Below are 26,052 nucleotides of genomic sequence, written 5' to 3'. Positions count from 1 at the left end.
TTGTTAGGGACTTTCCTTATGAAGATTGCCATGTAAACCATGTCAGTTGGTAGGGTAGAACCAAGAGGTAAAAAGGGGCTTGGCCTCTGAGGCAGGAGGCTGTGTCTTACAGGTATTTCCTTGAGATGGTGAGGGGTGTGTCCTCTTGCCAGCTCTTTTCTTAGGATACAGCACTAACTCCAGGTGTCTTCCTTCTGTGGATGCACCTAGCAGTGCTGAGTGGGCTAGGCACAAGGTAATCTCAGAAAAGAGTAAATATAAATAACTAGCTTTGAGTCCATAGGCAAGAAGGATGTGGAGAGAAGTAGAAAGAGGCAGAGATGTAGAGATTCAGGGAGAGGGAAAGGGGGAGAGAGAGAGAGAGAGAGAGAGAAAGAGAGAAAGGGGGAGAGAGAGAGAGAGAGAGAGAGAGAGAGAGAGAGAGAGAGAGAGAGAGAGAGAGAGAGAGAGAGAGAGGAGAGAGAGAGAGAGAGAGAGAGAGAAAGGGGGGAGAGAGAGAGAGAGAGAGAGAGAGAGAGAGAGAGAGAGAGAGAGAGAGAGAGAGAAAGGGGGAGAGGGAGAAAGAGAGAGGGGGAGAGGGAGAAGGGGGAGAGAGAGAGAGAGAGAGAGAGAGAGAGAGAGAGAGAGAGAGAGAGAGAGAGAGAAAGGGGGAGAGGGAGAGGGAGAAAGGGAGAGAGGGAGAGGGAGAAAGGGGGAGAGGGAGAGAGAGAGAGAGGGAGAGGGAGAGGGAGAGGGAGAGGGAGAGGGAGAAGGAGAGGGAGAGGGAGAGGGAGAGGAGCGGAGAGGAGAGGTTAGCTTCCTGCTAACCCCTGTTGAGATTACTAATAAAGAAAGGCTATATTGCATCTTCACATCGGCTTCTCCTCATGTCTATCGGGGAAGACTGGATGTATGGCCCTGGCAATCAGTAGCCTCAGTGGAAGCTTACAAATGAATAGAACCAAGAGAACATTGTATATAGCCAACAACAAGATTATGTGATGATCAACTATGATGGACTTGGATCTCTTCAACAATGAGATGATTCAAGGCAAATTCAATAAACTTGTGATGGAAAAAGCCATCTGCATCCAAAGAAAGAACTATGGAGACTGAATGTGGATCACAACATAGTAATTTTCATATGTTTTGTTGTTGTTTTCTTGGTTTTTTTTCCTTTCTCACTCCCCCCTTTTGATATGATTTTTCTTGTGGAGCATGACAAATATGGAAATATATTTAGAAGAGTTGCACATGTTTAACCTATATTGGATTACTTACTGTCTAGAAGAAGAGAAAGGGAGAAAAATTTGGAACACAAGGTTTTGCAAGGATGAATATTGAAAACTATTTTTATATATTTTAAATACACACACACACACATATGACCATGGAGAACTCTTGCAAAAGGAATGAAGATGTTGCAAACAAGTATATCATATATGGAACTTTTATTTCATCCCAAACCCTATAGTGTTTTATACTGAATAGATACTTAATAAAAGGATAAAAACTTCTAAAATTCAAAAACCTTATTATAAATAGACACTTCCATTTCAACAGATTCGTAATCTCATGGGTATAGGTTCACCCTTCAACAGTGATAACACAACTCCTTCATATTTATCTCATCTTGTGAGAATCTAGTCTAAATTCTTTTATAAATCCCCTGAGAGGACCTATCTAGTATCCTGGATGCTTGTGATTTTTTCCCCCTTTTAAAAAATATTAGTATATAATTACTGATTAACCAACTTTCCTTTTTAGTCAGAAATCTTTTTAATGGCACCATTATGTTTTAGAGCTGAAAAGAACCCTCTGATTATAGCTAATACTGTTTTAAATTACCTAACAATGTTCATAATTGTTTTAATTATAAGCAGTATCAATTTAGACAAAAGCAGAGATTACTGTATAACAAAGATAGGATGCAAAAAATATCTCAAACTTAGCACATTAGGGCATATCTAATACTAAAGAATTTAAAGGATAAGTAAAAAAATCTTAAACTTGAATTCAAAAAGCAATTTTAAAAGTACTAAATAGGGAAAGTCATGCTTTAAACTATTTCAACTGAACAAGATCTGGAAATCTGTTAGGTAGAACAGTGAATAAAATACCAGACCTGGAGTCAGGAAGAGCTGAGTTCAAATTTGACTTCAGACACTTAACACCTGTAACCCAGAGCAAGCCATGTAACCCTGATACCACAAAAAAGAGCACCCCCCCAAAGAAATCTAGAGATCTTAAAAATAAAATAAGGGAAAAAAAAAACCTACAAATAAAAAAATGCCAACGTGGAAACCCAAGAGAATACAGACAAAAGAATAATGAAAACAGTGAAAATCATGATGCAGGTTGTGGTCCCTTTAAGACTAGTCCTTTCAGAATGATTTATTCCTTTCTGATTCCCAACTTCTCCTAGCTGAAGAAGCTAGAACTTTTGATTCACAAATCCTGGTCAAAAACACTCTTATGAATCTCAATAGGAGATATCCGTGCTCTCACAACCCCCATGGGATCTGAGCCCACTTGTGCTGTCCCAGCTCCCATTCTAAAGATCTGCTCAGTTTTCCCAACCCTCACCAAGAATATTCTAGCCCTCCCTGAAACCCAGCAAGGAACCAATTTGGGACTCTACCCATAGGCCCCTTTAGCTAAATCTTTCCTTATAAAAGAGCCAAGCTGCAGTCCTCTCTGCAGAGGGTCGAAACATGCCAGCACCATGCTTGGCACCACAGACTCTCTGTCCACTGGATTATTTCTGGTGACCTCTTTTCTCTACCTTCACCTCTTACTAACTAGACTTTAACTTTACTTCCAAACCCCATAATAAACTTCTTTCATCAATCTTGGTTTTCGGGCCTGTAAATTCCTTTATAGGGGACTCTGCACCATCACTAGACCTCATTTAACTCCGTATCCTTGCACCGAATCCAAAGGTATTGCAGGGGAGCTCCATTTGACTTCCTGTACCCCGAACTTGCCACTAGACTTCAATTAACCTTAATTTCAATTAGTTATTCTATATCTAGATCTTATCATTCACAAAGTAAATTCCATCAATATCACTACTATATCCAAGAGAATAGTGGCCAGCACTAAAGAAAAAATTGTACTAATGGACTCTGCCATGCACAAACAATATCTAGAGTAGTTATTATATTTAAATGTAGACATTATATTTAAGGATAAAAAAGATAATTCTGAAAGTGCATAGTGATTACCTAAATTAATTTACTTATACAATGTCATACTTATTAGACTATCAATTACTTTAAAGAGTTAAAAAATATAATAATAAAATTCACCTTGAGTAATACAAGGTCAAGAAACAAAGCATTAATGAAAAAAGTGGGAAGTTGTGGAGAGGGAAAGCTATCAATTACCTGAACTTAAATTAAGAAACTGCTATCAGCAAAAGGATTTGATATTGAATTAAACACAGAAAGGTTGACCAAGGAAACAGACTAGGAACACAACATTTAGAAACAAATGGACATATTAGTATAATATTCATATGCAATAAGCCAAAAGATGAATGATAATTACTGGGATAAGAACTCAATAACTGACAAAAACTGCTGGAAAATCTAAAAAGCACTTCTGGCCAAAATTAGCATAAATCATCATCTCATACCATAAACCAAAGATAAGCTACAAGTGTAGACATATAGATATAGGTATTTATATATGCAAATATATATATATATATATATATGAATGATATTAAAAAGTTAAATGGTAAAGAAATCATTGGAGAAAGGAAGAAATTGCCTTTCACAACTACAAATTGGTCAGGAAGAGTTCATGACTAAAGAAAGATAGAGAAGATCATAGAAGACAGAATAGATAATTTTGATTGCATAAAATTAAAATTGTTTTTGCATAAGCGAACCAATGTGGTTGACATCAGAAGGGAATTTATGGGGGAAAATATTTTGTAGCAACTTTCTCTAATAAAGGTTTCATATCCAAGATATATAGATTCAAATTCTTAAGAGCCATTCCCCAAGAGATAAATTGTTAAGGGATATGAACAGTTTTTAGAGAAAGAAATCTAAGTTCTCAATAAACAAATGGAAAGATATTCCATATCATTAAAAATGCAAAAATGAGAGCATCTATGAATTCCAACTTTCAGAGTTGCATACTGAATTTGTCATAAACATAAAAAAGAAAAGCAAGCTCTATGTAATGGACACGTGGCTCTTTCATGTACACTGAATATAGAAATGTTTGTTTTATTTGGTGTTTAAGCTGAGGAAAAATATGAAAAAAAATTTAAAAGCATACAAAAAAGAGAATGCACAAAAGTTTGTGAGCAGGAAAGTGAAATGCCTTGACATTCTGACATGAGGATCTTTTTAAAAAAGGAAATCAAGATGTTTGGTTTGAAAAAAAAGAAGACTAGAGAGGAAATGGCAATGGGCTTCAAGTATCTGAAGGACTATCATAAGGAAAAGGATTTGTTCCATTTTGCCACAGAAGATAAATCTAAAAGCAGGGGGTGGAAAATTCACAGAAGCAGATCTAAGGATACATATGGTGTATTTGCATAGTTTATAGTCAGAAAAAGTAGAAAAGATCTCTCACAAAAGGACTCCAAGCAAAAAGACTGTCAGGTAAAGGTATAGAAATAAATGTTTTTTAAATTTAATTAAACTGAATAGCCTCTGAAATGCCTTTCAATTCTGTGGTTCTATGATAACCTAATCAGATTTAAGGTAACATCAAAATTTGATGGTAAAAATGATATAGCAAAACATCCCAAATCAATTCAGCAAAATATCTGTCTTTTAGAAAATTTTTCAAAGAATGCAATCTTTCTGCAATTTTTCCTATAGTTCAGTATTTCATAATCATTATAATAGAGCCAGGGAGGTTTCTAATATCTAATCTAAATTGCTCATACAACATTTTACAGTGAGCAATAACTTTCATTAGGCATAAAAGGAGGGGGGGGAAGGCATGCAAAACCATCTAGATAATGATACAAATTAATAGTTTGAAAATTTTATAGCATTTGATTTCTTCTTAGTTTTGCCATCCACTTACCAAGCAAGTATAATAAATTTCCTCTGTTCCAAAGAGATTCAGTGGACTTGTTTGAACATTCTAACTTCTTTTATTACATAAACCTGACTTCAAAATTTTAATTTATTTAAATTATTGATAAACTATATCTAAATATACATGTATTATATATACATTATATTAAAGCATAATTAGAATATATAAATTCTAATTCTAAAATAACGAAAACAGTGTAAATCACAAAGTAAATTCCATCATATCACTACCTTAATCTAAAAGACACAAAAAAATAACTTTCATGTCCTTTTCAAGAATATGAATTTGAAAAGTCAATTAAAAGGTGATATTCATATTAAATGGACTATGCACAAAATCATAAAGGAGAACAGAAGCATGTAACTATTTTGCCTTTTAGTTAATACTATCTTCTTAACATAAATTTACTTACATTAATCATCAGCAATAGGAAAATGCAAGGAAAAATATGTCATTTAATGTCAGAATAAACAGAGCCTTATGAAAATGTAAAACTAAAATAAAAAATTAAAAATTTCTTAAACAGAAAAACATTCTCTAGTCAAGTGTAAGATTAGGGGATCTAAGTTTGCTTGCAAGTCTTACAATTTGCAGTTAAGAGAGGTGCTCATTTATATAAGTGCCAGTTAACCCAAACCCACCTGACTGGAGATGTCCATTGCGGCATGTCAGGTTAGTAGTGTCATTATAGACGTCCGTTTGTGACTTGGGAAATTGCAAAACTGGTTGCAGCTTCTCTATGCAACAAATAGAAAAGGGGTAAAAAAATACAAAATAACCAAAAAACTCAATAAACAAATAAAATGTGCATATAAGATCAAATAGGTTTTAGAGTTTAGTTTTTTTCGCATTTATATAAAGCATAACTTCTAGTTAGCACAAAAGATAGGCATATTGAAAATAACAGAAATCAGCAACTACAATGCTTATTTGTAGGCAAAAATGAAAGGTTATTAAATTATAAAAAGTTTAGTATTTGCTTAGTATCATCATTAATAAATTCTTGTTCAGCACCTACTATGGATTAGAAACTGAGGTAGGCTCTACAGATAATACAAAGAAGTCTAAGATAGTACAATTCCTATTTCTTAAGACTTTAAAATTTACTTGGAAAAGTTAAAATATGCAACAATGAAAAAAACCTACAATACTATACCTATATATGAAACTAGACAAATGCAGAAGAGTTTGTATTAGAGGGCAATCATTGTGGGCTAGGTGACATGTAAACAAAAGCTTTATATAAAAGAGAGATCAGACTTGGATCTTGGAATGTGGCTAGGATTTTGATGAGCAAAATGGAAAAGAAAAATAACCCAAAATAAAATGGAATTAGAAAAATTACATTAGACAGACAAAAAAAGGAAAGTAAACCCCCCCCCTTTTTTAGTGGGGGTATCATTCTATATAAGTCATGAAGAAATCATGATCTCATTTTACAATTTACATGTTACATTTACACTTTATACTTACAATCAAGTAAGCAACACACAAATTCTCTGATAAAATTCTTTCTGATGATGCAAATCAGGGTTATTATTACTCAGAAAACTTTATTCACAATAACTCTTACATCTTAACGTCACATCTTATTTCATGAATAACTCATATATATTTGATTTAATGAATGATGGAACAATATATACATACTTCAATCCTGTTCTCCAAGGAAAACTAGAACTACTAATGTTTCTAGGAACCACTGCCCTGAATTATCTGTATAGGGTCAAGGAAGAGTCTTGCTATTGGTGTAATGGACTTGGCTCTTTTCAATAATGAGGTGATTCAAGGCAATTCCAATAAACTTGGGATGGAAAGTGCCATCTGCATCCAGAGAGAGAATTAAGAAGACTGAATATGAACCAAAAACATATTTTCACCTTTTTTGTTGTTCTTTCTTTGGGTTTTTCCTTTCTTGTATTTTTTTCCCTTTGGATATATTTGTGTGTGTAGCATAACAAATATAGAAATCTATTTAGAAGAAGTACATATGTTTAATCTATATCGGATTGTTTGCTGTCTTGGGGAGGAGAAAAATAAAATACTATTAAAAATTGAATGCTATTTTCTTGAGTCATTAAAAACACACATAAAGCATTTCTGCAGTTCTTTTTTAGGGGACTCAAGAGGAATATATATGTATGTGTGTATATATGTACATTATATATATATATATGTACACACACACACACACACACACACACACACACATATATATATATATATATATATATATATATATATATATATATATATATATATATTCTCCCCCTACTTTGCATTTCAAAAATTCACTTTATGTCATTTGTTTGGAAAATAGTTTCCTGTTTTGTCAGAGAAATTATCTTTAGTTTATGATTATAAGAATAATCACAACCTTGGTATAATCTGTTTCAAAACATTTAAATTATTTTTGATTTATTTTTTAAAATACCTCTAGCTACACATTAAAAACCTTTACAATAAACTAAGAAATCAACATCCTTCTAAATTAGACAAATGTTTTAAGTAAGATATTCCACAGAGCTATTTAAATGACATTTTTCACTTTTTTATGCAATTACTTTATACTTTTCTAACAACTAGATAATCAAGACATTCCATGAAGTTGTCAAAATTAAGAGTGAATTTGAGCCAATGTAAAATCACACACACACACACACACACACACACACACACACACACACACACACACACACACACACATTTAGCTATGCACCATCTATACAAAAGGTATTTCCATACAAAAACTCTTAGCAAGAACTTCATTCAAAATATCGATTTTAAAAACAGGTACATTTCTCTTTAAAAGCTTTCCATAACTATATGTTATCAATCCACTAAAGCTCATAAAAAGATCAAATGTTACAATATGAAGATATTTTCTAGTTCTAATCTCACATTTTATAGATGAAGAAATTGAGACCCAGAAACAGCAGAAAGATGAAATTAAGAATTAGGACCTGGGTCTCCTGATTCTCAGTCCAGTATTCTCTACACTGTTCTATATTGTCTTTCTATGGCTGTTTTGAAATAAATCTTTGCCCTAATACCAACTTTTATCAAAATAAAAAATTAAACATATTGGTCTTAAAAGCTTATTAAAACTTAGTTTTACTATACTATATGCAATGTATTACTCTCAGATTATAGAGGAAATATACGTTACACAATATGGCAAATAGCACCCTGTATCTAGGAATGAAGGATACATTTGGGAAGAAAATTCATTTTTCTTTTAAATGTCATTAACAAATTGTTTATACCATTTAAATTATAAATTCTTAAATAGCATACTGAACGAGCACTTCATTTTTCATCATGACAGAAATCCACTTTTTCAAGAGGAACTATTATCACTGCCTCATTTTCTAACACAAATGCTCTATCCTTCCATAATTATACTGTCCTGTTTGACTTATATACTACATTCAATAGCAGAGTGTTAATTCCTTGAGGACAAAAGTTGGTTCATTTTAGTTTTTTCACTCACAGCACATAATAGCCATTTAACAAAATGTCTGAACTGAATTCAAGGAAGCACTGTGAGGTATAGAGAAGAAACCAGAGCTGATATAAAGGCTGGAAAGGTTATCTATTATAGGAATCTGGTTGCTATAACAAGCTCAATCTACTGCCACCTAACTGCAACAACACTGGAAACCACAATTTCACAAAACTTACATGAACACTAGGTTTATTACAAGAGAAACATGCATGTAAGACACCAAGACAGAGCAAAGAGTTCACAATTTTTACAGAAGTATGCATATTTATGACAACAAGACAAAAGAAGGAGGAGACACCAGAACCTCTACCTAAAGGGGCATGGCTTAGGAGAAGGTGCAGTAGAGGTTGGAAAGGAGAAGAGCAAGATGATGGCAAAAGTCACATTATTTTCCCTTGAGAACTGCTAGATCATGAAGATAGGATGGTCTCCTTATTTACAAAGATCCCAGCTGCAGCAGCCTAGTGCAAAATGTCTGGCACCTGTCTTGACTCCAAATCTCACACAAGGAGTCCAGTTTGAGATGCAAATAACAAATTATGTCAATTGGCAGGGGTGGGGGGGGATGGTAAGTTAAGGGGAGAGGCATTCAAAGCCTCTTGTATGCTCTGGATCCCGTGTTTCTGGAAAATATGGCCACTCAAAAAGACATGTTTAGTCTTTAACAATAGTGATAGGGGGACTAATATGTCTTGGATCAAATCAGCTTTACATTTTGTAGTCAAAGTTTGGTGAGAATCTATGGAGTAAGCACAAGGGAAACACTAGTTGAAAGTAATAGGTCTGAAACAATAAGATGATTAATTCGAAGGAAACTCGTAAGCCATGTAGTACTTATTCCTGAACAAGAATCTCCTCAACAACTACTCAATTGAACTTGTTGGACTTTGTTTGAAGACCTCCAATGAGGAGAAAAAAAACTTATCTGCCCATATGACTTTTGAACATCTCTAATTGTTTTAAAGTTTTTCTTGACAAAGTTTAAATATGCCTCTGCAAATTCCATCCATTGTTCATAGTCCTGCTTTCTAATTTCCCTCAGGCCAATTCTTCAAATACTGTAAGATAGTCATGCTCATCAAATCTTTTCTTCATCAGTTCAATATTGTCTTAATTGATACAATTCCATAATCCCTTGTGAATCTGAAATTTTAAAGTAAGTGTGTCTAGTTTCATTCTTGCTCTATCTACTGTATAAATTAAGCTTTCTCCTAATTACCCATTGCTTTAGAAGGAAACCCAATGGAGAACATATGGCATTTGGGATACAATACTATTTAGAATATCAACTAAAAAAAAACAAAAAACTGGCAACATTTAAGGCTTTAACTCAAAACCAGTGTTTTCTCAAAGCTTTTTGTCCTTATCAATTCTACCCATACAATCTCTTTGGTATTCATCCTGACATCCCACCTCCGGCAGACCTTTATCACCTCTTACCTAGACAACTAGAAAATTCTCCTTTTTGTTCTTTCTGCCTCCAATATCTCCACACCTTCAATTAATCCTTCACAATGCCAAACTTCTTTTCAAAATGCTGTCATTCACCTTTCAATGGATATTGCCTACAAGGTATGTAACACACTCTTTAGCATTGTACTCATGGTCCTCCACAATCTAGCACCAACCTATCTTTCCTGCTTTTTCTTCATACTATTCTCCTTCACATATCAGGCCCCAGGAAAAAAAAAATAATTTACATATATATATATATATATATATATATATATATATATATATATATATATATATATATATATATATATTTCTTGATTTCATCTTGACCTACTTCCCCCAAATAGACTAGGATTGTCTACTTCAAATGAAAGACCTACATTTCTACATTATACTTCTAGTAGTACGGCCATCCCTCTCATCTTCCCTCCCCAAGCCCATGCCAAAACTTAGACTATACTCTTTAGTATGCTAGGTTGTGATAGGTAAGTTTTCACTTTTTATTGTTCAGAACTAGGCCATCTCTACAGTAAACTATACTGTCAGAACTGTAGCCATCATCCCCTTTCTCTTCTTATCAGAATCTTGGACTCCATTCCTGGGACTTCAGGCTCTGAGCTTTCATTTTGCTAATCAGATTCCCATATTACTTTCTAGCCATCTCTGCATCATGCTGCCTATCCCCTTCATGTTATTTCTCCCTATTAAAATCTAAGTTCTGTGAGTGAAGGGAATTAAGGAATCTGATCAGTGAATACAATCAACAATACTCCAGAGCTGTGATGTCAAATTCAAAAGAGAAGGGGGTTACTAAATCATACTTAAGGATCCTTGTGGGCAGCACACTGACATAGAAAACATATATGAATGATCTACTGTATTATCAAAAGATAATGGAACTGAGCAAGACTGGGAAGTAAGTCTGGGATGAGCTGCCACTGCCTACTGCTTCCCTGGTTGCAAACTAGTCCGGGAGTAGTGTTACAACCAATGCTCTGTAAGAATAAAAGAAGAATTCTTTATTCTGATTCTTGCGAGAAGCAGGTGTATTCCCAAGGAAAATACCAAACACAGAATCAGGAGCAAGCTAAATCTGCTAGTTTGGTTCTTTATCCCTCCCTTCAATATTCAAATTGGTCAGTTAATTGCAACCAGTCGTCTTTACAATCCAAATTACAATTAGTTCAGATTTACAGGTTACAATTGAAACCTGTACAATTGTAATCAGGTTACAACTGTTCGATTTCCCAATCCTCTTTATTCACCTATTCCATATGTCAAAAGGCTTGTATGGGGCTCCATTTCTTTGCTCTCGGCTCCAATATGAAGTGTAGACTCGTTGGGCTCTAGCCACTACCTCCTCTGCAGCCCAGTTGCCTGGTTCTGCTCCTGCCTGAGCTTCCCTGGACCAGGACCAACACTGAACATCTTCACTGCCATCTAGCCCCACAGCACCCAGTGAGGACTAGTAGGGGATTTCTTCAAGCATTTTGAACAGAAGAGATTCTGTCTGAAGTTCCTTAGGATTTCAGAAGAACACCTAAAACAGCACTATGCTGACAGGTCATTTTCTCTGGACTTGTGAAGAACATGAACTTTGATTGGGTCTGTTATAACCCGGAATGAGAGTTTTTGAATGTGGTAAAACAGGTAGAATGATGCTGGGGGATACCAGCTATTCTGAGCCAGGCACCATTTGTAGAGATTTCTACATTCAAGTTGGCAGGAACATCATTCATGCTAGTGATTCTGGAAAAAGTGCTGAGATCAGCCTGTGGGTTAAGCCTGAAGTCTTGTGCTCATGACTGAGTCTAGGAATAAGGGTTTTAAAAGTGGATCTGGACTATACCCATTCCTTTTAGTAGCCATAGTATGTTTGCGTATGTCTTCATTACTGACTGTGAGTGTGTGTATATATGTGTGTGCATATGTGTCTCCATTCTTGAAAATGCCATTTCATGCCAGGGGACTAAAACTAATTGGAAGCATCATTTTCTAAAATACTTAATTCTATTCAATAAAGCATTGGAAATGAAAAAAAAAAAAAAAAAAAAAAGACAAAAAGGTTTGTGACCTGTCATTGATACTAGCCAATTTGAGCTGGTCTAAGCTTAGATCCCTTTGTCAGGAACTGTGCTGTTTAGCCAATTCCTTAACTTATATGGTGATTGGTTGGAGACACCTTAACAAATATTTTATCCCTCCCTTCATCCTATTTTGACAATATCTGTGAAAACCTAACTTCTCATAGTTTACATTATTATTTATTTTGTTAAATTTGTTAAATTTTGTTAAATTTAGTTTGTTACATTTTAATCCAGTTATCTACACTAGAGCATATTATAGGTGAAGGCCTGGTGTGTGACATTTTGACTCAGAAAAAACCAATACTGGAAAGAGCATGCTGACAGAGAAGGTAATGGATTCAAGGTTTAGCTTGGGACAGCTACTTTTGGATATGGCCAATGAGTAAATACATATTGAATAAATCTAATAAATAATTTTTTTCTTTTTTTTTTTCTACCCAATTTAGAGAAAGAGTTTTCAGGAAGAAGGGAAGCTAAAAATAGTACTGATAAAAGAATTAGAAAAAAAGAGAGAGTCACTGAAATATCATTTTTAAATACAAAAGAAAATAGAGAAGCAGGACAGCTCTAAAATCAACACATTAAATATGTTATGTGTTTAAAAAGAAAAGCAAATGTACATAAAAGCCCCACTTTCATATGTAATCTTCATATGTACCTAATATATAGAAAATTTCATTTTATTTGTTGTTTTTGAGATAGAATATTTTAAAAAAACTTAAAGGGTTTAATTTTAGATTAATATTTTTGATATGGGCCAGCATTCCCAATAATTCTAGAGGTCCAGACAGATATTCTCCCATTTATGTCCCAGTTGTCTAACATAAATCAGGTGATTTGTATTTAGTATTGACATATGCTAGGCTAACATGGCATTCTCAGCTTCCTTCCATTTCTGTAGACAAAACATAAGGAAAGCCACTGCACATACACAGTGACTCCCCTTCAGCTTTACTTTGTAGGGTCAGACAGACAGGCACCATGGCTGGTTTGTGGTACAACCTGCACATACCTCTAGGCTAGGTTGAATAGCAACTACCCTTTTTTTCACAAAGCACAAAGAACTACAGAGCTTTTGTGCTCTAAGCTAGCTGATATAATACACCTTGGAACAGATTTTGTTAACTAACAGGTAGGTCATCAGATTTTTCTCAGTGATAATGCTCTTCAAATGCACCATTCAGAGGCAGGAACTATTTGTGTTGGTAAAAGACATGAATTAGAGCAAACAAAACAATGATTTTAAAATGTCACCTTCATCAATTAACTTTAAATCCAAAGAAAATTGTTTGTAAAATATTTATTTTTTTTCTTCTCAGGTTATTTTTACCTTCTTTCTAAATCCGATCTTTCCTGTGCAACAAGATAACTGTATAAATATGTATACATATATCATATTTAACATACACTTTAACATATTTAACATGTATGGGACTACTTGCCATCTAGGGGAGGGGGTTGGGGGAAGAGGGGAAAAATTGGAACAGAAGGTTTTCAAGGGTCAATGTTGAAAAATTACTCATGCGTGTGTTTTATATATAAAAAACTATAATATAAAATAAAAAAAAGAAAATTGTTTGCAAAAACATCTAAATTTACCTAAAAATGAAGACCAGAAATGAACAAAAACTATTTTAAGTTCATTTTCATATCCATTATTTAAAAAGTTCTACTTGTTACTGAAATACATAGTGGAGCCTATTTCTGTGTATGTCTACATGAAGCCCAAAACCCTAAAGATTTCAATTCATGGAAATCACAGCCAAAGTGAAACTATTCCCATCAAGTACATTGTTAGTCAAGGGAAATCAGCTAAGACATTTTTATCCTAGAGAAGCAAATGCCTGTTTAGGGAACTCAAATTTTTGAATTTATAAACAAACAAAACTTCCCAACATAGTCAGGAAACAATTAAAAAAGAAAGAGTGCAAATAGATTTTCTTTTCTTTTCTTTTCTTTTTTTTGTAAATAGATTTTCTTAAAATTAAGTGAAAAACAATTTGTCAAGACAAAAAGTTCTACAATGCAAAAATAGTATTGTCAAAGAATCTCTGCTTCCAATAGACTTCGGAAGGAAAATGCCATCCACAAGCAGAGAGAGAGAACTTTGGAGACTGAATATGGATTGAAGCATAATATTTTCACCTGTTTTTGGTGAGGGGAAAAAAAAAATTGGAACAAAAAGTCATAAAAAAAATGAATGATGAAAACTACATATGTATTTGGAAAAAATAAAATACTATTAAAAATGTCTTTACTGCTTCAATTATTACTTAAGAAAATATTTGTAAATGAAGGTTTTCCTCAACTAAATAATATTTTCCCCCCCAAAAAACAGTATGGATATGGAATTCCAGGACCCTATACAAAAAACTCACAAAAATGGAGTCTTAAGAATAATTACACCAATGTCTCTAAATTCTTGAATTGTAAGTCTCCAGCTAATAAAGGAGGTGAATGAAAAGAATGCTAGATTTGCAATCAGAAAAACCTAGGTTTAAAACTCATCTTTAACACAAACTATGCAATGATGATAGTTCTCCCAGGTATTGACCTTTCTCAGCCCACTTCTTATGTATAAAATGAAAAAGTTTTGAGTTGTAATGAAGATCAGATTAAATAATATGCATGGTGTGATGGAAAGACTGGATTTGGATGGGCAATTTGAGTTCAAATCATATAATCTTGGGTACATTAACTTCTCTGGCCCAGTTTCTTTTTATAGCAATTAAAGAGGCTAGACTAGGTAAAAGCCTCCTTCCTTGATCCTACATATTTTGTAACCATTAAAAAGTGCTTTATAAATATGAGCTGTCGTAACCTTGAATAACAGTATTTCTTGAATGTTTATGGTGGAGGAAGAGGGCCCTAACAATATTATCCAGTACTCTTAGCATGGTGGCTGGCATATAGTAGGCACTTAAATGTTTATTGATTATTATTATTTCTATTTATCCAGATGAATTTAAATGTAATAGCATCTGATGTTCATGCTACATAAAGTAATATCTTATTATCTACAAAGTACTCTACCTACATTATTTCCTCTTCAGACCAATGCCTAAAATGAAAGCATCACAAGAATCCCCATTCTATAGAGATAAATTAAAAACTAAGAAATTAAATAATTTACCCAAAAATCACATGGCTAGCAGAACCAGAATACAAAATTCAATCCAATTCCAAACTTATATTCTACCATTATAGTTTAAGTAACTATGTATTAAATAACTACACTAAATTAATTTTCATCTCCTCATGTTATTGTCTTCTATCTTTCCTCTCCTTCACAATCAAAATCCTAGAAAAAAAGCTGTCTACTTTCACTGCCTCTACTTTCTTTAATCTGACTTCCAAACTCATTACTCAACTAAAACCAGGTGTCTTCAAAGTTATCGATAATCTTTTCATTACCAAATTCAATGGTCTTTTCTTAGTTCTTATTCTTTGTGAACTCTGCAATATAACTAGATTTTCTCTCCTGGAAAATCTTTCCTCCTGAATTTCATGCCACTTCTCTCTTGATTTTCCTTTTACCTGTCTGACCACATGTTCTCAGTCACTTTTGCTGGGTCTTCCACAAACTTCTCAAATTGAACACATCCAGTAAAGAACTGATGATTTTTCCACCCAAATTCTCTTCAGAATTTATTTATCATTTCAAGAGAATTAATATTCTTCCAGTTATACATGTTCACAATCTTAATTCCTCAATCTCATTGGCCCCCACAGTCTATCAGTTGCCAAACCTTTTCATTTTTCTCCACATTTCAAGTGTATTATATCCTCTACACTTATAAAACCACTGCTCTATTTTGGGCCTTCATCACTTCTTGCATTGGAAATTCCAATAGTTTCATACTTGGTTTCCCCTCTTCAGTTATCTCTGTACTCCAATTCATCCCCCACATAGTCCTACACAAATTCTAGCAGCTTTTTATTACTTCAAGGATCAAATATAAACTCCCTTGACTAGAATATAAAACTCTTCACAACATAGCTTCTTTTTATCTTTAAGTCTCCTTAAATATTATTGCCATCCACATACTCTACCATTTTATCATATTGGTCTGCTTGCTGTCCCTCACAGGAAATTATATCTCCATTTTCCAAGCATTTGCACTAGCTGTCCCTCTCCCCAAGTCTAGAGTGTTCCCTCTTCCTAAATTTGCCTCTTTGAGTCCTTGGCTTCCTTCAAAAATTAGTTAAAATCAGATCTTTTATACAAGGCCTTTTTAGAGGGTTCTCCTAGTAATTAGTGCTCTCCCCTCTAAAGTTACTTTCCAACTGTTTTCCGTATAGTGTATATGTATATAAGGGTGATTTGTTGTCTTTTCCATTAGGAGGTAAGTTCTGTGAAGGCAGGGACTATTTTTGCTTTTGTTTCATATATAGGATGCTTGGCATAGTACTTGACACTTAAAATCTTTAATAAAAGCTTATTTATTGATCAGCAGCCATATGTAACCTCTTAACTATCCTCTTCTCTTATCTTTTTACTTTCTCATAATATCCTCAACAATGTCATGTGTTCAATTATCTCAAAACAATGATTTATAGATTTAATGTAAGCCTGGTCTCTTTCCTGAGCTCTAGTCTCAGAAGACCAATTATCTATTGGACATTTCTGGCTAAATATTCCATAGGTTTCTCAACTCAACATGTTCAAAAATAATTCATTATTTTCCCTTGAAATCCACCTCTCTTCCAAATTTCATTATTTTTGTCAAAGATACTACCCTCCTAGTCATCCAAGTTCATAATTCCAGAGTTAATTCCAACTCTTTAATCTTCCTTACCAAGACATATCTAAACATTTTATATGTCTTATCAATTTTTTTATTCTAGCAAGTAAATCATAGCACCCTCTAGTTTAGGGTTTCATCACCTCTCACTGAGACAACTGAAATACTCTCCTAATTGTCTTCCCTACACCCAACCTTTACCTTCTCTAATCTCTCTTCCAGGTAGATGGCAAAATGCTATATCTAAAGTATAGGTCTGACCAAGTCATTCTCTTACTCAATAAAGTCCAATGATTCCCTAATGACCCTAAAGTCATAGAAGAACTCTCATTAATATTTAAATCTCTTCACAACTTGGATCCAACCTACTTTTCCAGTTTTTTTATAATTATTTCTCTTCTCATGCTCAACAATCCAGTTAAAGTGACTTGTGCTTCCTCAAACAGTACAGTCTATCATTCATATTTGTGCCATTGCACCAATTAAATTTGTTAGTTGATTCTTGGGAGTTTACTAGTTTGAGCATCCTAACATTTGCAAAAAATTAGTTTCCTATTTATCCATACTATTCCCTTGATGGGTTTTTTTTTTTTTTTTTTTGGTAATATTGCTGTAGGTAGCAATTCTAGCACTATGTTATATAATAGAGGTGACTTACCCTTTGTTTTATCCCGAATGTTTTGAAAAGGCCTCTAATTTTTTCTTATATTACAGAATGTAGATTTTGATTTTCAATAGATTCAATTCACAATATTAAGGAAAGGTCCATTTACTCCTGTGCTTTGTAGTTTTAACAAAAATAGACTTTAAATGTGTCAAGAACTTTTTGGGTATCTCAATATGATTATATGATTTTTATTTTTTTATTAATATGGTCTTTAATGTTTATCTTTTTCCTTCGATTAAAATCAATCTTATATTTGTGATATAAACACAACTTGGTAATAATATTAAATTTTAAAATGTTATTGTAGCATCTTTGATAATATTTCAGTTAATATTTTTATATAAATATTCATGAGGAATATTGGTTAATGCTATTCTTTCTTTGTTTTGTCCCTCCCTAATAATTTAGGAATCAAGAGCATATTCATTTTACTTTCTACTTCATTTTTCAACAAGTTATATAAAATTGGAATTATTTTTTCATTTTAATGAAATTCATTTATAAAACAGTCTTGAGTAGGGTTTCTTTTTCTGCTTTGGGGATTTTTAAGACTTAATTTCTTTTTCTAATATTGGGTTAAAGAAACACTTTCTTGTTGATCTAGTTAGTTTGCTTTGTTTGCAAATATTCATCTATTCAATCAGTTATTACTTTTGATGGATTGCAACTGGACCACTATGATAGTTTCCTTTAATTTCATCTTCAATTGCTGTAAATATTACTTTTTTAATACAAATTTTTGGATTTCTTTTTTTTTTAAAATTGGATTATATCCATGATCAATATTATTAGGTTAAAAAAAAACTGTTCCTATTCCTATTTATCAATTACATGTTGTAGGGGTTTTTTTTTGCTTTTATTTTTTAAGTTCCCATTTTGGTATTTAGCAAGAGTCTTTTGATTTTTGCTTTTGTACTTTAAATGGAATATCCACTTTGTTCCTCTCTTTGGTTGATGCAAATGTTTAGAAATATAAATTTTCCCCTTAGAATTTCTTTGGTTGATTTCTAGTCATATGAAAAAATGCTCTAAATGACTATTGATTCGGTATGCAAATTAAGAAAATTCTGAGGTACCACTTCAAACCTCTCAGATTCAGCTAGGTGTTAGCAAAAGATAATGACAAATGTTGCAGGGGATGTGGGAAAACTGGGACATTAATGCATTGGTGGTGGTGGAATTGTGAAATGATCCAACCATTCTGGAGAGCAATTTGGAACTATGCCCAAAGAGCTATCAAACTGTGCATATCCTTTGATCCATCCGAGTCTCTCCTGAGTCATAAAAGAGGGAAAAGAATACACATATGCAAAAAAACATTTGTAGCAGCTCTTTTTTTAGTGGTGAGGAACTGGAAATTGAGTGAATGCCCGTCAGTTGAGGAATGGCTGAGTAAGTTTTGCTATATGAAAGTAATGGGATATAATGGGATGATTTCAGAAAAGCCTGGAAAGACTTAAATGTACTGATACTAAGTGAAGTGAGAAGAACCAAAAGAATATTATACACAGTAATAACAAGATTATGTGAAGATCAACTGTGATAGATTTAGCTCTTTTCAACAAAGAGGTCTTTCAAAAAAAATTCCAATAGACTTGGAATAGAAAATGCTTTTCTGTTTCCAGAAAGAGAACTATGGAGACTGCATACTATTTAAAAAATTTTTTTAAATACTATGTATCTTATATTTCTTTCAATTTCTCCCCAATCTTTTGATTAGTTTTAGTATTTCTCACTTATCTCATAAAGTTGTTGCCTTTTGTTGGCTTATTCTAATTTTTAGAGAGTTCAATTTCCAGGTAAGATTTAAAACCTTATATTTTATCTTGGACCTTCTTTCCTATATTACTGTCATTTCCTAAAAATTTAAATTTTATATGTCATTTCACTTCTTCCATGTATCCTGAAGTACTTATAGCTGCACAATATTTTCTCTGAAGCTTTTATTCTCACCTGGGTTTAAACTTGGAACATTTCTCAAGCTATAGAACTCCTTCCCTCTGTAATTTCTTTCTGTTAAGTCATAACTCCAGACTCAGCTTTTAGATTGAAGTTTGGTGTGTGAATCAGATTCTCTTGAATGGTACAGGCAAATCCTGCTGCCAATTCTAAATTTGATGACTCAGATTTCTTCAAAAAGAATTCCTGGGTTTTGGCTTGGGTTTAACTGATTTTGCATGTTTCCAAATCTGGATTTGTCTCTGTCTCTTGCTGTTAGTCTGATAGACTACCACCAGACATTATAGACTGCTGATAGCAAGCCTTCTGAAAGATTTTCCCAGTACTCTCACTATTTCTTTTACTGAGGCTAGAGTGTGGGCTGCCTGGGCACTTCAGTGCCTGTGTACTGATCTAGCCTTCTTTCTTGAGCTGGAGTGCTGATCTAGCCCTTCTATAGGTCTATATTGCTTGAATGCTCTGCGTTCTGCTCTGCTCAAAAGTTTCTTAAGATTCTTTCTGTCAGTTTTTCTATAAAGTCCTGAAATGGATGGAAGGCTTATTGTATAAAAATTTTTGGTTTTCTTTATCATTGTTCCCTTATGGTTCTCTATAGCTATTAAAATATATATTTTTTAAAAGCCTAGCATATTCAGCTTTTGTTAAGTGGACTAGTAGAGGAATTGCTTTATATTTTAGCATTAGGTATTCAAATTCAAAATAAATTTTCAACTAATTTTTTCCCATAGGAACATTATGTAAATTTCCATTCCTTAAAACTCTTCCCCTCATTTCCTTGCATGAGACCTCATCTGAAAAGACAGTTAGGCTACTCTCTCAATAGACTTCAAATAAAAGTCACAGCCACCTACTTAAATTTTCCAGTTTGCTACATGTTTTAGCATGTCACTAGTATAATAATTTCTTGTTTTTATAAGTTACAGAAAAAATTACTTTAGTTGTACTGTGTGTTTAATATACTAATAAAAGTCAAAGCTGAACAAGTAAAGTAAGTTTATCAGAAAGATGTTTTTGATACATTTTCATACAGTTTTCTGAAGAATGATAAAATACTAATTATTCTGATTGAAGCATATATAGAACTTAAAAATGTTATGGTGGGAAGTAAGGGAATAACACTGATTAAAGCAGGCACATCATCCTTAAGTTATAGGAACATATCTCAGTTAGACAATTGTGAGACTTCTTTTACTTTGTTTTTCAAAAGTTTTTTTTTTTAAATACTATCAATAAAAATAATCATTTTTCTTCCCAACTCTGCCTCCTATACTAACAAACAAAATTTTTCTGGCAATTTAACTTTTTTTTTTTTTTTTTTTTAACTGGGAGGGTTTGAAAGAAAATTTAAAATGGTTAAATTTTGAATTTTTATATATATATATTTTAAAAGATATCAAAGTTTTACATCCATGCAAACTAAAACTTACATAGCTATCATTAAGTCTACTGCCCCAAATATTAAGAGTACCTAGAAGTTGTAAACGGTCCTTGGCCATGACCAAATTAGTCATCATTTTAGCTTGAAGGCGCCTAGCTCGATCACACTGATCACCTAAGAGAAGGAGGGGGAAAAAAAGCAAAATTAATTAAAATAGTGTTTCTTTACAGAGATACAATCCAGGATTTCATGCACAATATAAATCCAATAGAATTTAGGAAGTCAGAATGTAGTTTTTGAAGTAACTTTTAAAAAATATTATTTAAATCAGTAGTTTACAGAACAAAGTTCAGGTATAGTAAAAATAATTGAAATTATTTCTTGCAGCTGATTAGTGGAACTTAGCCTATTGTGACATTATTTGTTTCTTTAGAAATAAATTTTAAATCACTGTGTTCAAAATCTTATTTTTAACCATAAAGGGATTCTGCACATGTTAAGGCCACTAAAAACTCAAGTTATCTAATTTTCACTGGGACTTTGCTGTTTCATCAAAATCCTTTTATTTTTTCCTGATTTGATCATTTTTATAATCTTCAGAACAGTTCTTTCAAGTCATCTTCCCTCCAGCAAGGAAACTCATCTCTTGCTTTGCCAAGAGCCTGTCTTTTGTGAATTTCAATTTCTTCTCCTCCTATATCATCTCAAATAGTTCTATTCTTTTCCAAAGTCAACCCATATCTACTTATGTCCTTCATGCTATGCCTTCTATATTCTTTGGGAATACATCCCTCCACCATCCCTCTAGCTCCGAACTTCATTCACTTTTTTCATCAGCTCCCTCCTTCCTTGAATCCCATTCAAGTCTCAACATTCTTTAAAAAAAAAAATCAAACAAACAAAAACCCCCCACAAAAACACAAACAAACTCAAAAAACACCTTCACCTGATCTTGTTATTGTTTTCTTGCCCCTCTGGTCTATTTGTTTCTCTTTCTCCTTTTCACAACCAAACTCCTAGAGAAAAAGGCATCTAATCTCATTGCCTGTATTTCTTCACTTATTTGCTTTTTGACTTTTTTCAATGTTTCAAACTCAGTACTCAATTTAAACTGCTCTCTCCAAAACACCAAAATCTCTCAGATTACTAAGTCTTTCAGGTTTCAACCTTCCTGACCTCTTTGAAGCTTCTAAAACTGCTGAAGATGTCCTCTCTTCCATGGATACATTTCCTCACTCATCCCTTGGTCACAATACTGTATATTGATGCGGGTTGGGTCCCTTTAAGAAACTAGTCCTTTCAGATGGATTTATTCCTTTTTGATTCCCAGCCCCTCCTAGCTGATGCATTACCAATTCAAGAAGCTAGGACCTTTGATTCACAAATCCTGTTCAAAAGCACCCCTTTGAATTCCAATAGGAGATTCCAGCTCTCACAACCCCTATTGGATCTAAACCAACCTGGGCTGTCCCAGCTCCCATTCTAATGATCTGCTCAGATTTCCCAACCCCCACCAAGCAAATTCGAGCCCTCACTGAAACCCAGCAAGGAGCCAACTTGGGACTCTATCCACAGGCCCCTTTAGCTAAATTTCTCCTTATAAAAGAGCCAAGCTGGAGTCCTACCTTTGCAGAGGTCCCAAACATGGCAGCTGCATGCCTAGCATACCAAGGACCTCTGCCCACTGGAACACTGTTTCTGGTGCCCTCTTATCTCTACCTTCACCTTTTACTAAGTAGACTTTAACCTTACTTCCAAACCCCATAATAACCCCCCCCCCTTTTTTTTTTTTTAATCAATGTAGGTTTCCAGGTCTGTAAATCCTTTACAGGGGACTTTTGCTCCACCACTAGATCTCATTTAACTCCCTCTCCTTGCGCCGAATCCAAAGGGATTGCAGGGGAGTCTATTTGACTCTCTGTACCCTGAACCTGCCACTAGACCTCAATTAAACCCTAATTTCATTTGGGTAACCCAATTCTAAACCTCCTCATCAATATGAATAACAGACATTCAAATCCTTCTCTGAAATCCCTTTGAAAGTTAGACAAGAATTACTTTAAGATTTTATGTATTCACTACTCCCTATTTTGTTATACATAATCAACTGCAGGAGAGTGTATATTAAAATTCTGCTTTCTAATTTTAACAAGGGAAAAATGAATTAAATCATCAGGAAAAAAAAATCTCATAAATAACCACAATGTTAGAAAGCTATGTTTACCAAGCCAAAACAATACCTTACCTTGTCCTGAGACTACAACAGCTATTCCTTTTTCTAGCTCTTCGATTCCCTTCTTATACCATTCCACAGCTTGATCCTTTTGTCCTGCTTTAAAATGGAAATATTTAATATTTACTAAGCACCAAAAAACTACAGAAGAACAGAGAAAGAAATTTAACAAGAATTTTTAAATAAATAAAAACATAATTCAAAATAATACATCACCTGAAAATCTAAATAAATTTGTTACAAATAAAACTCCAAATACATATTCAAAAACCTTAAGTTTACACGAAGATAATTTATCAAGGCAAACTTTTTAACCCAACACAACTAACGGAAGCCTAACTTTTTAACCTCAGCTTCATTAAGATAAAGATTACATCATAAGAACTTTTATAAGATAAATTAAGATTAAATACATTTTCACTGAGACAACATACTGTAGAAAGAATACTGATCAAGTCAGAAGTCCTGGATTAAATTTTAGCTTTTTCATTTAATTTTAGCTTTTTCATTTTACTAACCACAGGACTATTGGCAAGTCACCACTTCTTTGTGCCCAAGTTTCTCCATGTATTGGCAGATAGTATTTCTTCTACTACTTACTTGATAGGGTTAGCGTGAGGAAATGGATTTGGAAGTAGAAAACCACTATGAAACCAATTTAGTTATTATGTTTCAAAGTCAACTCAATGAGATTTAGTTATGTTATAATTTTCTCATTGCTTTTATTGTTTTATAAATAGTAACATTTAAGAAATAATAATAATAACCTCAATTTCCCTGACAAAGGATTAGGCACAAAGAATTTTTTTTAGGTAGAAAAGCAGTATCAGAGAACAGTCAGGGACAATGCTATTGTAATAGCAGCTAATAACAATATCAATAATAACAAAACTAGTCAACTATCAGTTCTGCACTGGTGGAGGGGGGAAGGGCGGTGTTAAAGGGGAGGAATGACCACTGCTACTCTCAATTCATGCCTGGATTATATGGAAGCAGGGAGGTAGCAGAGGCATTTATCAAGCAATATGTCATACACTGAGCTTAGAGCTTAACCTCTTCTATTCTAGTGCTAGAAAGTTCACTGGTAATCCACTGATAACTGCAGGTAATATAAAAGTTGAAATGTACTGCAATATAGCAAAAGTATGTCAATTTGCGATCTATGATACTTCAATTTGCCCCAAATCTTTCTATTTTCTTTTCTTTTCTTTTCTTTTTTATTTATTTAGAATTTTTTTTCCACAGTATATATGCATGAGTAATTTTTTTTATAATATTATCCCTTTATTCATTTTTCCAAATTATCCCCCCTTCCCTCCACTCCCTCCCCCCCGATGACAGGCAATCCCATACATTTTACATGTGTTACAATATAACCTAGATACAATATATGTGTATAAATACCATTTTCTTGTTGCACATTAAGTATTAGATTCCAAAGGTATAAGTAACCTGGGTAGATAGACAGTAGTGCTAACAATTTACATTCACTTCCCAGTGTTCCTTCTCTGGGTGTAGTTATTTCTGTCCATCATTGATCAACTGGAAGTGAGTTGGCTCTTCTTTATGTTGAAGATTTCCACTTCCATCAGAATACATCCTCATACAGTATTGTTGTTGAAGTGTACAGTGATCTTCTGGTTCTGCTCATTTCACTCAGCATCAGTTGATGTAAGTCTCTCCAAGCCTCTCTGTATTCCTCCTGCTGGTCATTTCTTACAGAGCAATAATATTCCATAACTTTCATATACCATAATTTACCCAACCATTCTCCAATTGATGGACAAACATTCATCTTCCAGTTTCTAGCTACAACAAAAAGAGCTGCCACAAACATTTTGGCACATACAGGTCCCTTTCCCCTCCTCAGTATTTCTTTGGGATATAAGCCCAATAGCAGCAATGCTGGGTCAAAGGGTATGCACAGTTTGATAACTTTTGGGGCATAGTTCCAAATTGCTCTCCAGAATGGCTGGATTCTTTCACAACTCCACCAACAATGTATCAGTGTCCCAGTTTTCCCACATCCCCTCCAACATTCATCATTATTTGTTCCTGTCATCTTAGCCAATCTGACAGGTGTGTAGTGGTACCTCAGAGTTGTCTTAATTTGCATTTCTCTGATCAGTAGTGTAAATCTTTCTATTTTCTAGGAAAAAATGTCAAAAGACAGAATCTCAGAATCGTTAGTATAGCATCTCAAAGTTAGAAGGGTTCTCAGAGGCCTTTCAATATATCCCATATGTGAAAAAGAATCCTATAATTGACAAATGGTCATCTAACCTTTTTCTAGGGTTGATCTGAGGGACAAGAATTCATTTATTAGGCACCTATTAAATGGCATGTGATAAGCAAAAGATAAAAATAAAAAAATTCAAAAGTCTTTATCTCAAAGTGTATATCACATGCAAACTAATAATGAACTACCAAAAGGGATTAAAGCTATAATTTCTCTCCACGGGAGCAAGACAATATTTAATAAATCAACATTTATTAAACTACTATTATAAATCAGGTACTGTGTAGGTGCTGAGGGCACGAATACAGAGAATGAAACAATTTCTACTCACAAAGAACTCTTAAGATCCAACTCACTTCCAGTTGATGAATGATGGACAGAAACAACTACACCCAGAGAAGGAACACTGGGAATTGAATGTAAACTGTTAGCACTACTGTCTTTCTATCCAGGTTACTTATACCTTCGGAATCCAATTCTTAACATGCAACAAGAAAATTGGATTTACACACATATATTGTATCTAAGTTATACTGTAACACATGTAAAATGTATGGTATTGCCTGTCAACTAGGGGAGGGAGTAGAGGGAAGGAGGGAAAAATTGGAAAAATGAATACAAGGGATAATGTTATAAAAAAAAAATTACTCATGCATATGTACTGTCAAAATTTTTTTTATAATTATAAAATTAATTAAAAAAAAAGAAAGAACTCTTATAGGACTAAAT

At 33.7% G+C, this 26,052-nt stretch overlaps 1 protein-coding gene across 2 annotated transcripts in view; it reads right to left on the bottom strand.

The window, feature by feature from the left end:
- The window catches only part of SPAST (spastin), an 83,307-nt gene that overhangs the window by 38,475 nt on the left and 18,780 nt on the right, over window positions 1-26,052 (bottom strand). Inside the window, exons 2-4 of one of the 2 annotated variants that reach the window (XM_074288137.1) lie at window positions 23,097-23,180; window positions 20,942-21,025; window positions 5,694-5,789 (exon numbers count right to left, since the gene is read on the bottom strand). In XM_074288137.1, the coding sequence (XP_074144238.1) occupies window positions 5,694-5,789; window positions 20,942-21,025; window positions 23,097-23,180 (264 nt within the window). Of the gene's footprint in view, window positions 1-5,693; window positions 5,790-20,941; window positions 21,026-23,096; window positions 23,184-26,052 lie in introns of both variants that reach the window. The other variant, XM_074288136.1, reaches the window with a different exon arrangement.

This window comes from Sminthopsis crassicaudata, chromosome 2 (genome assembly GCF_048593235.1).
Source record: "Sminthopsis crassicaudata isolate SCR6 chromosome 2, ASM4859323v1, whole genome shotgun sequence".
Classification (NCBI taxonomy): Eukaryota; Metazoa; Chordata; class Mammalia; order Dasyuromorphia; family Dasyuridae; genus Sminthopsis; species Sminthopsis crassicaudata.
The sequence above is the reverse complement of the archived record's forward strand: the minus strand, read 5'-3'. Positions and strand labels throughout refer to the sequence as shown.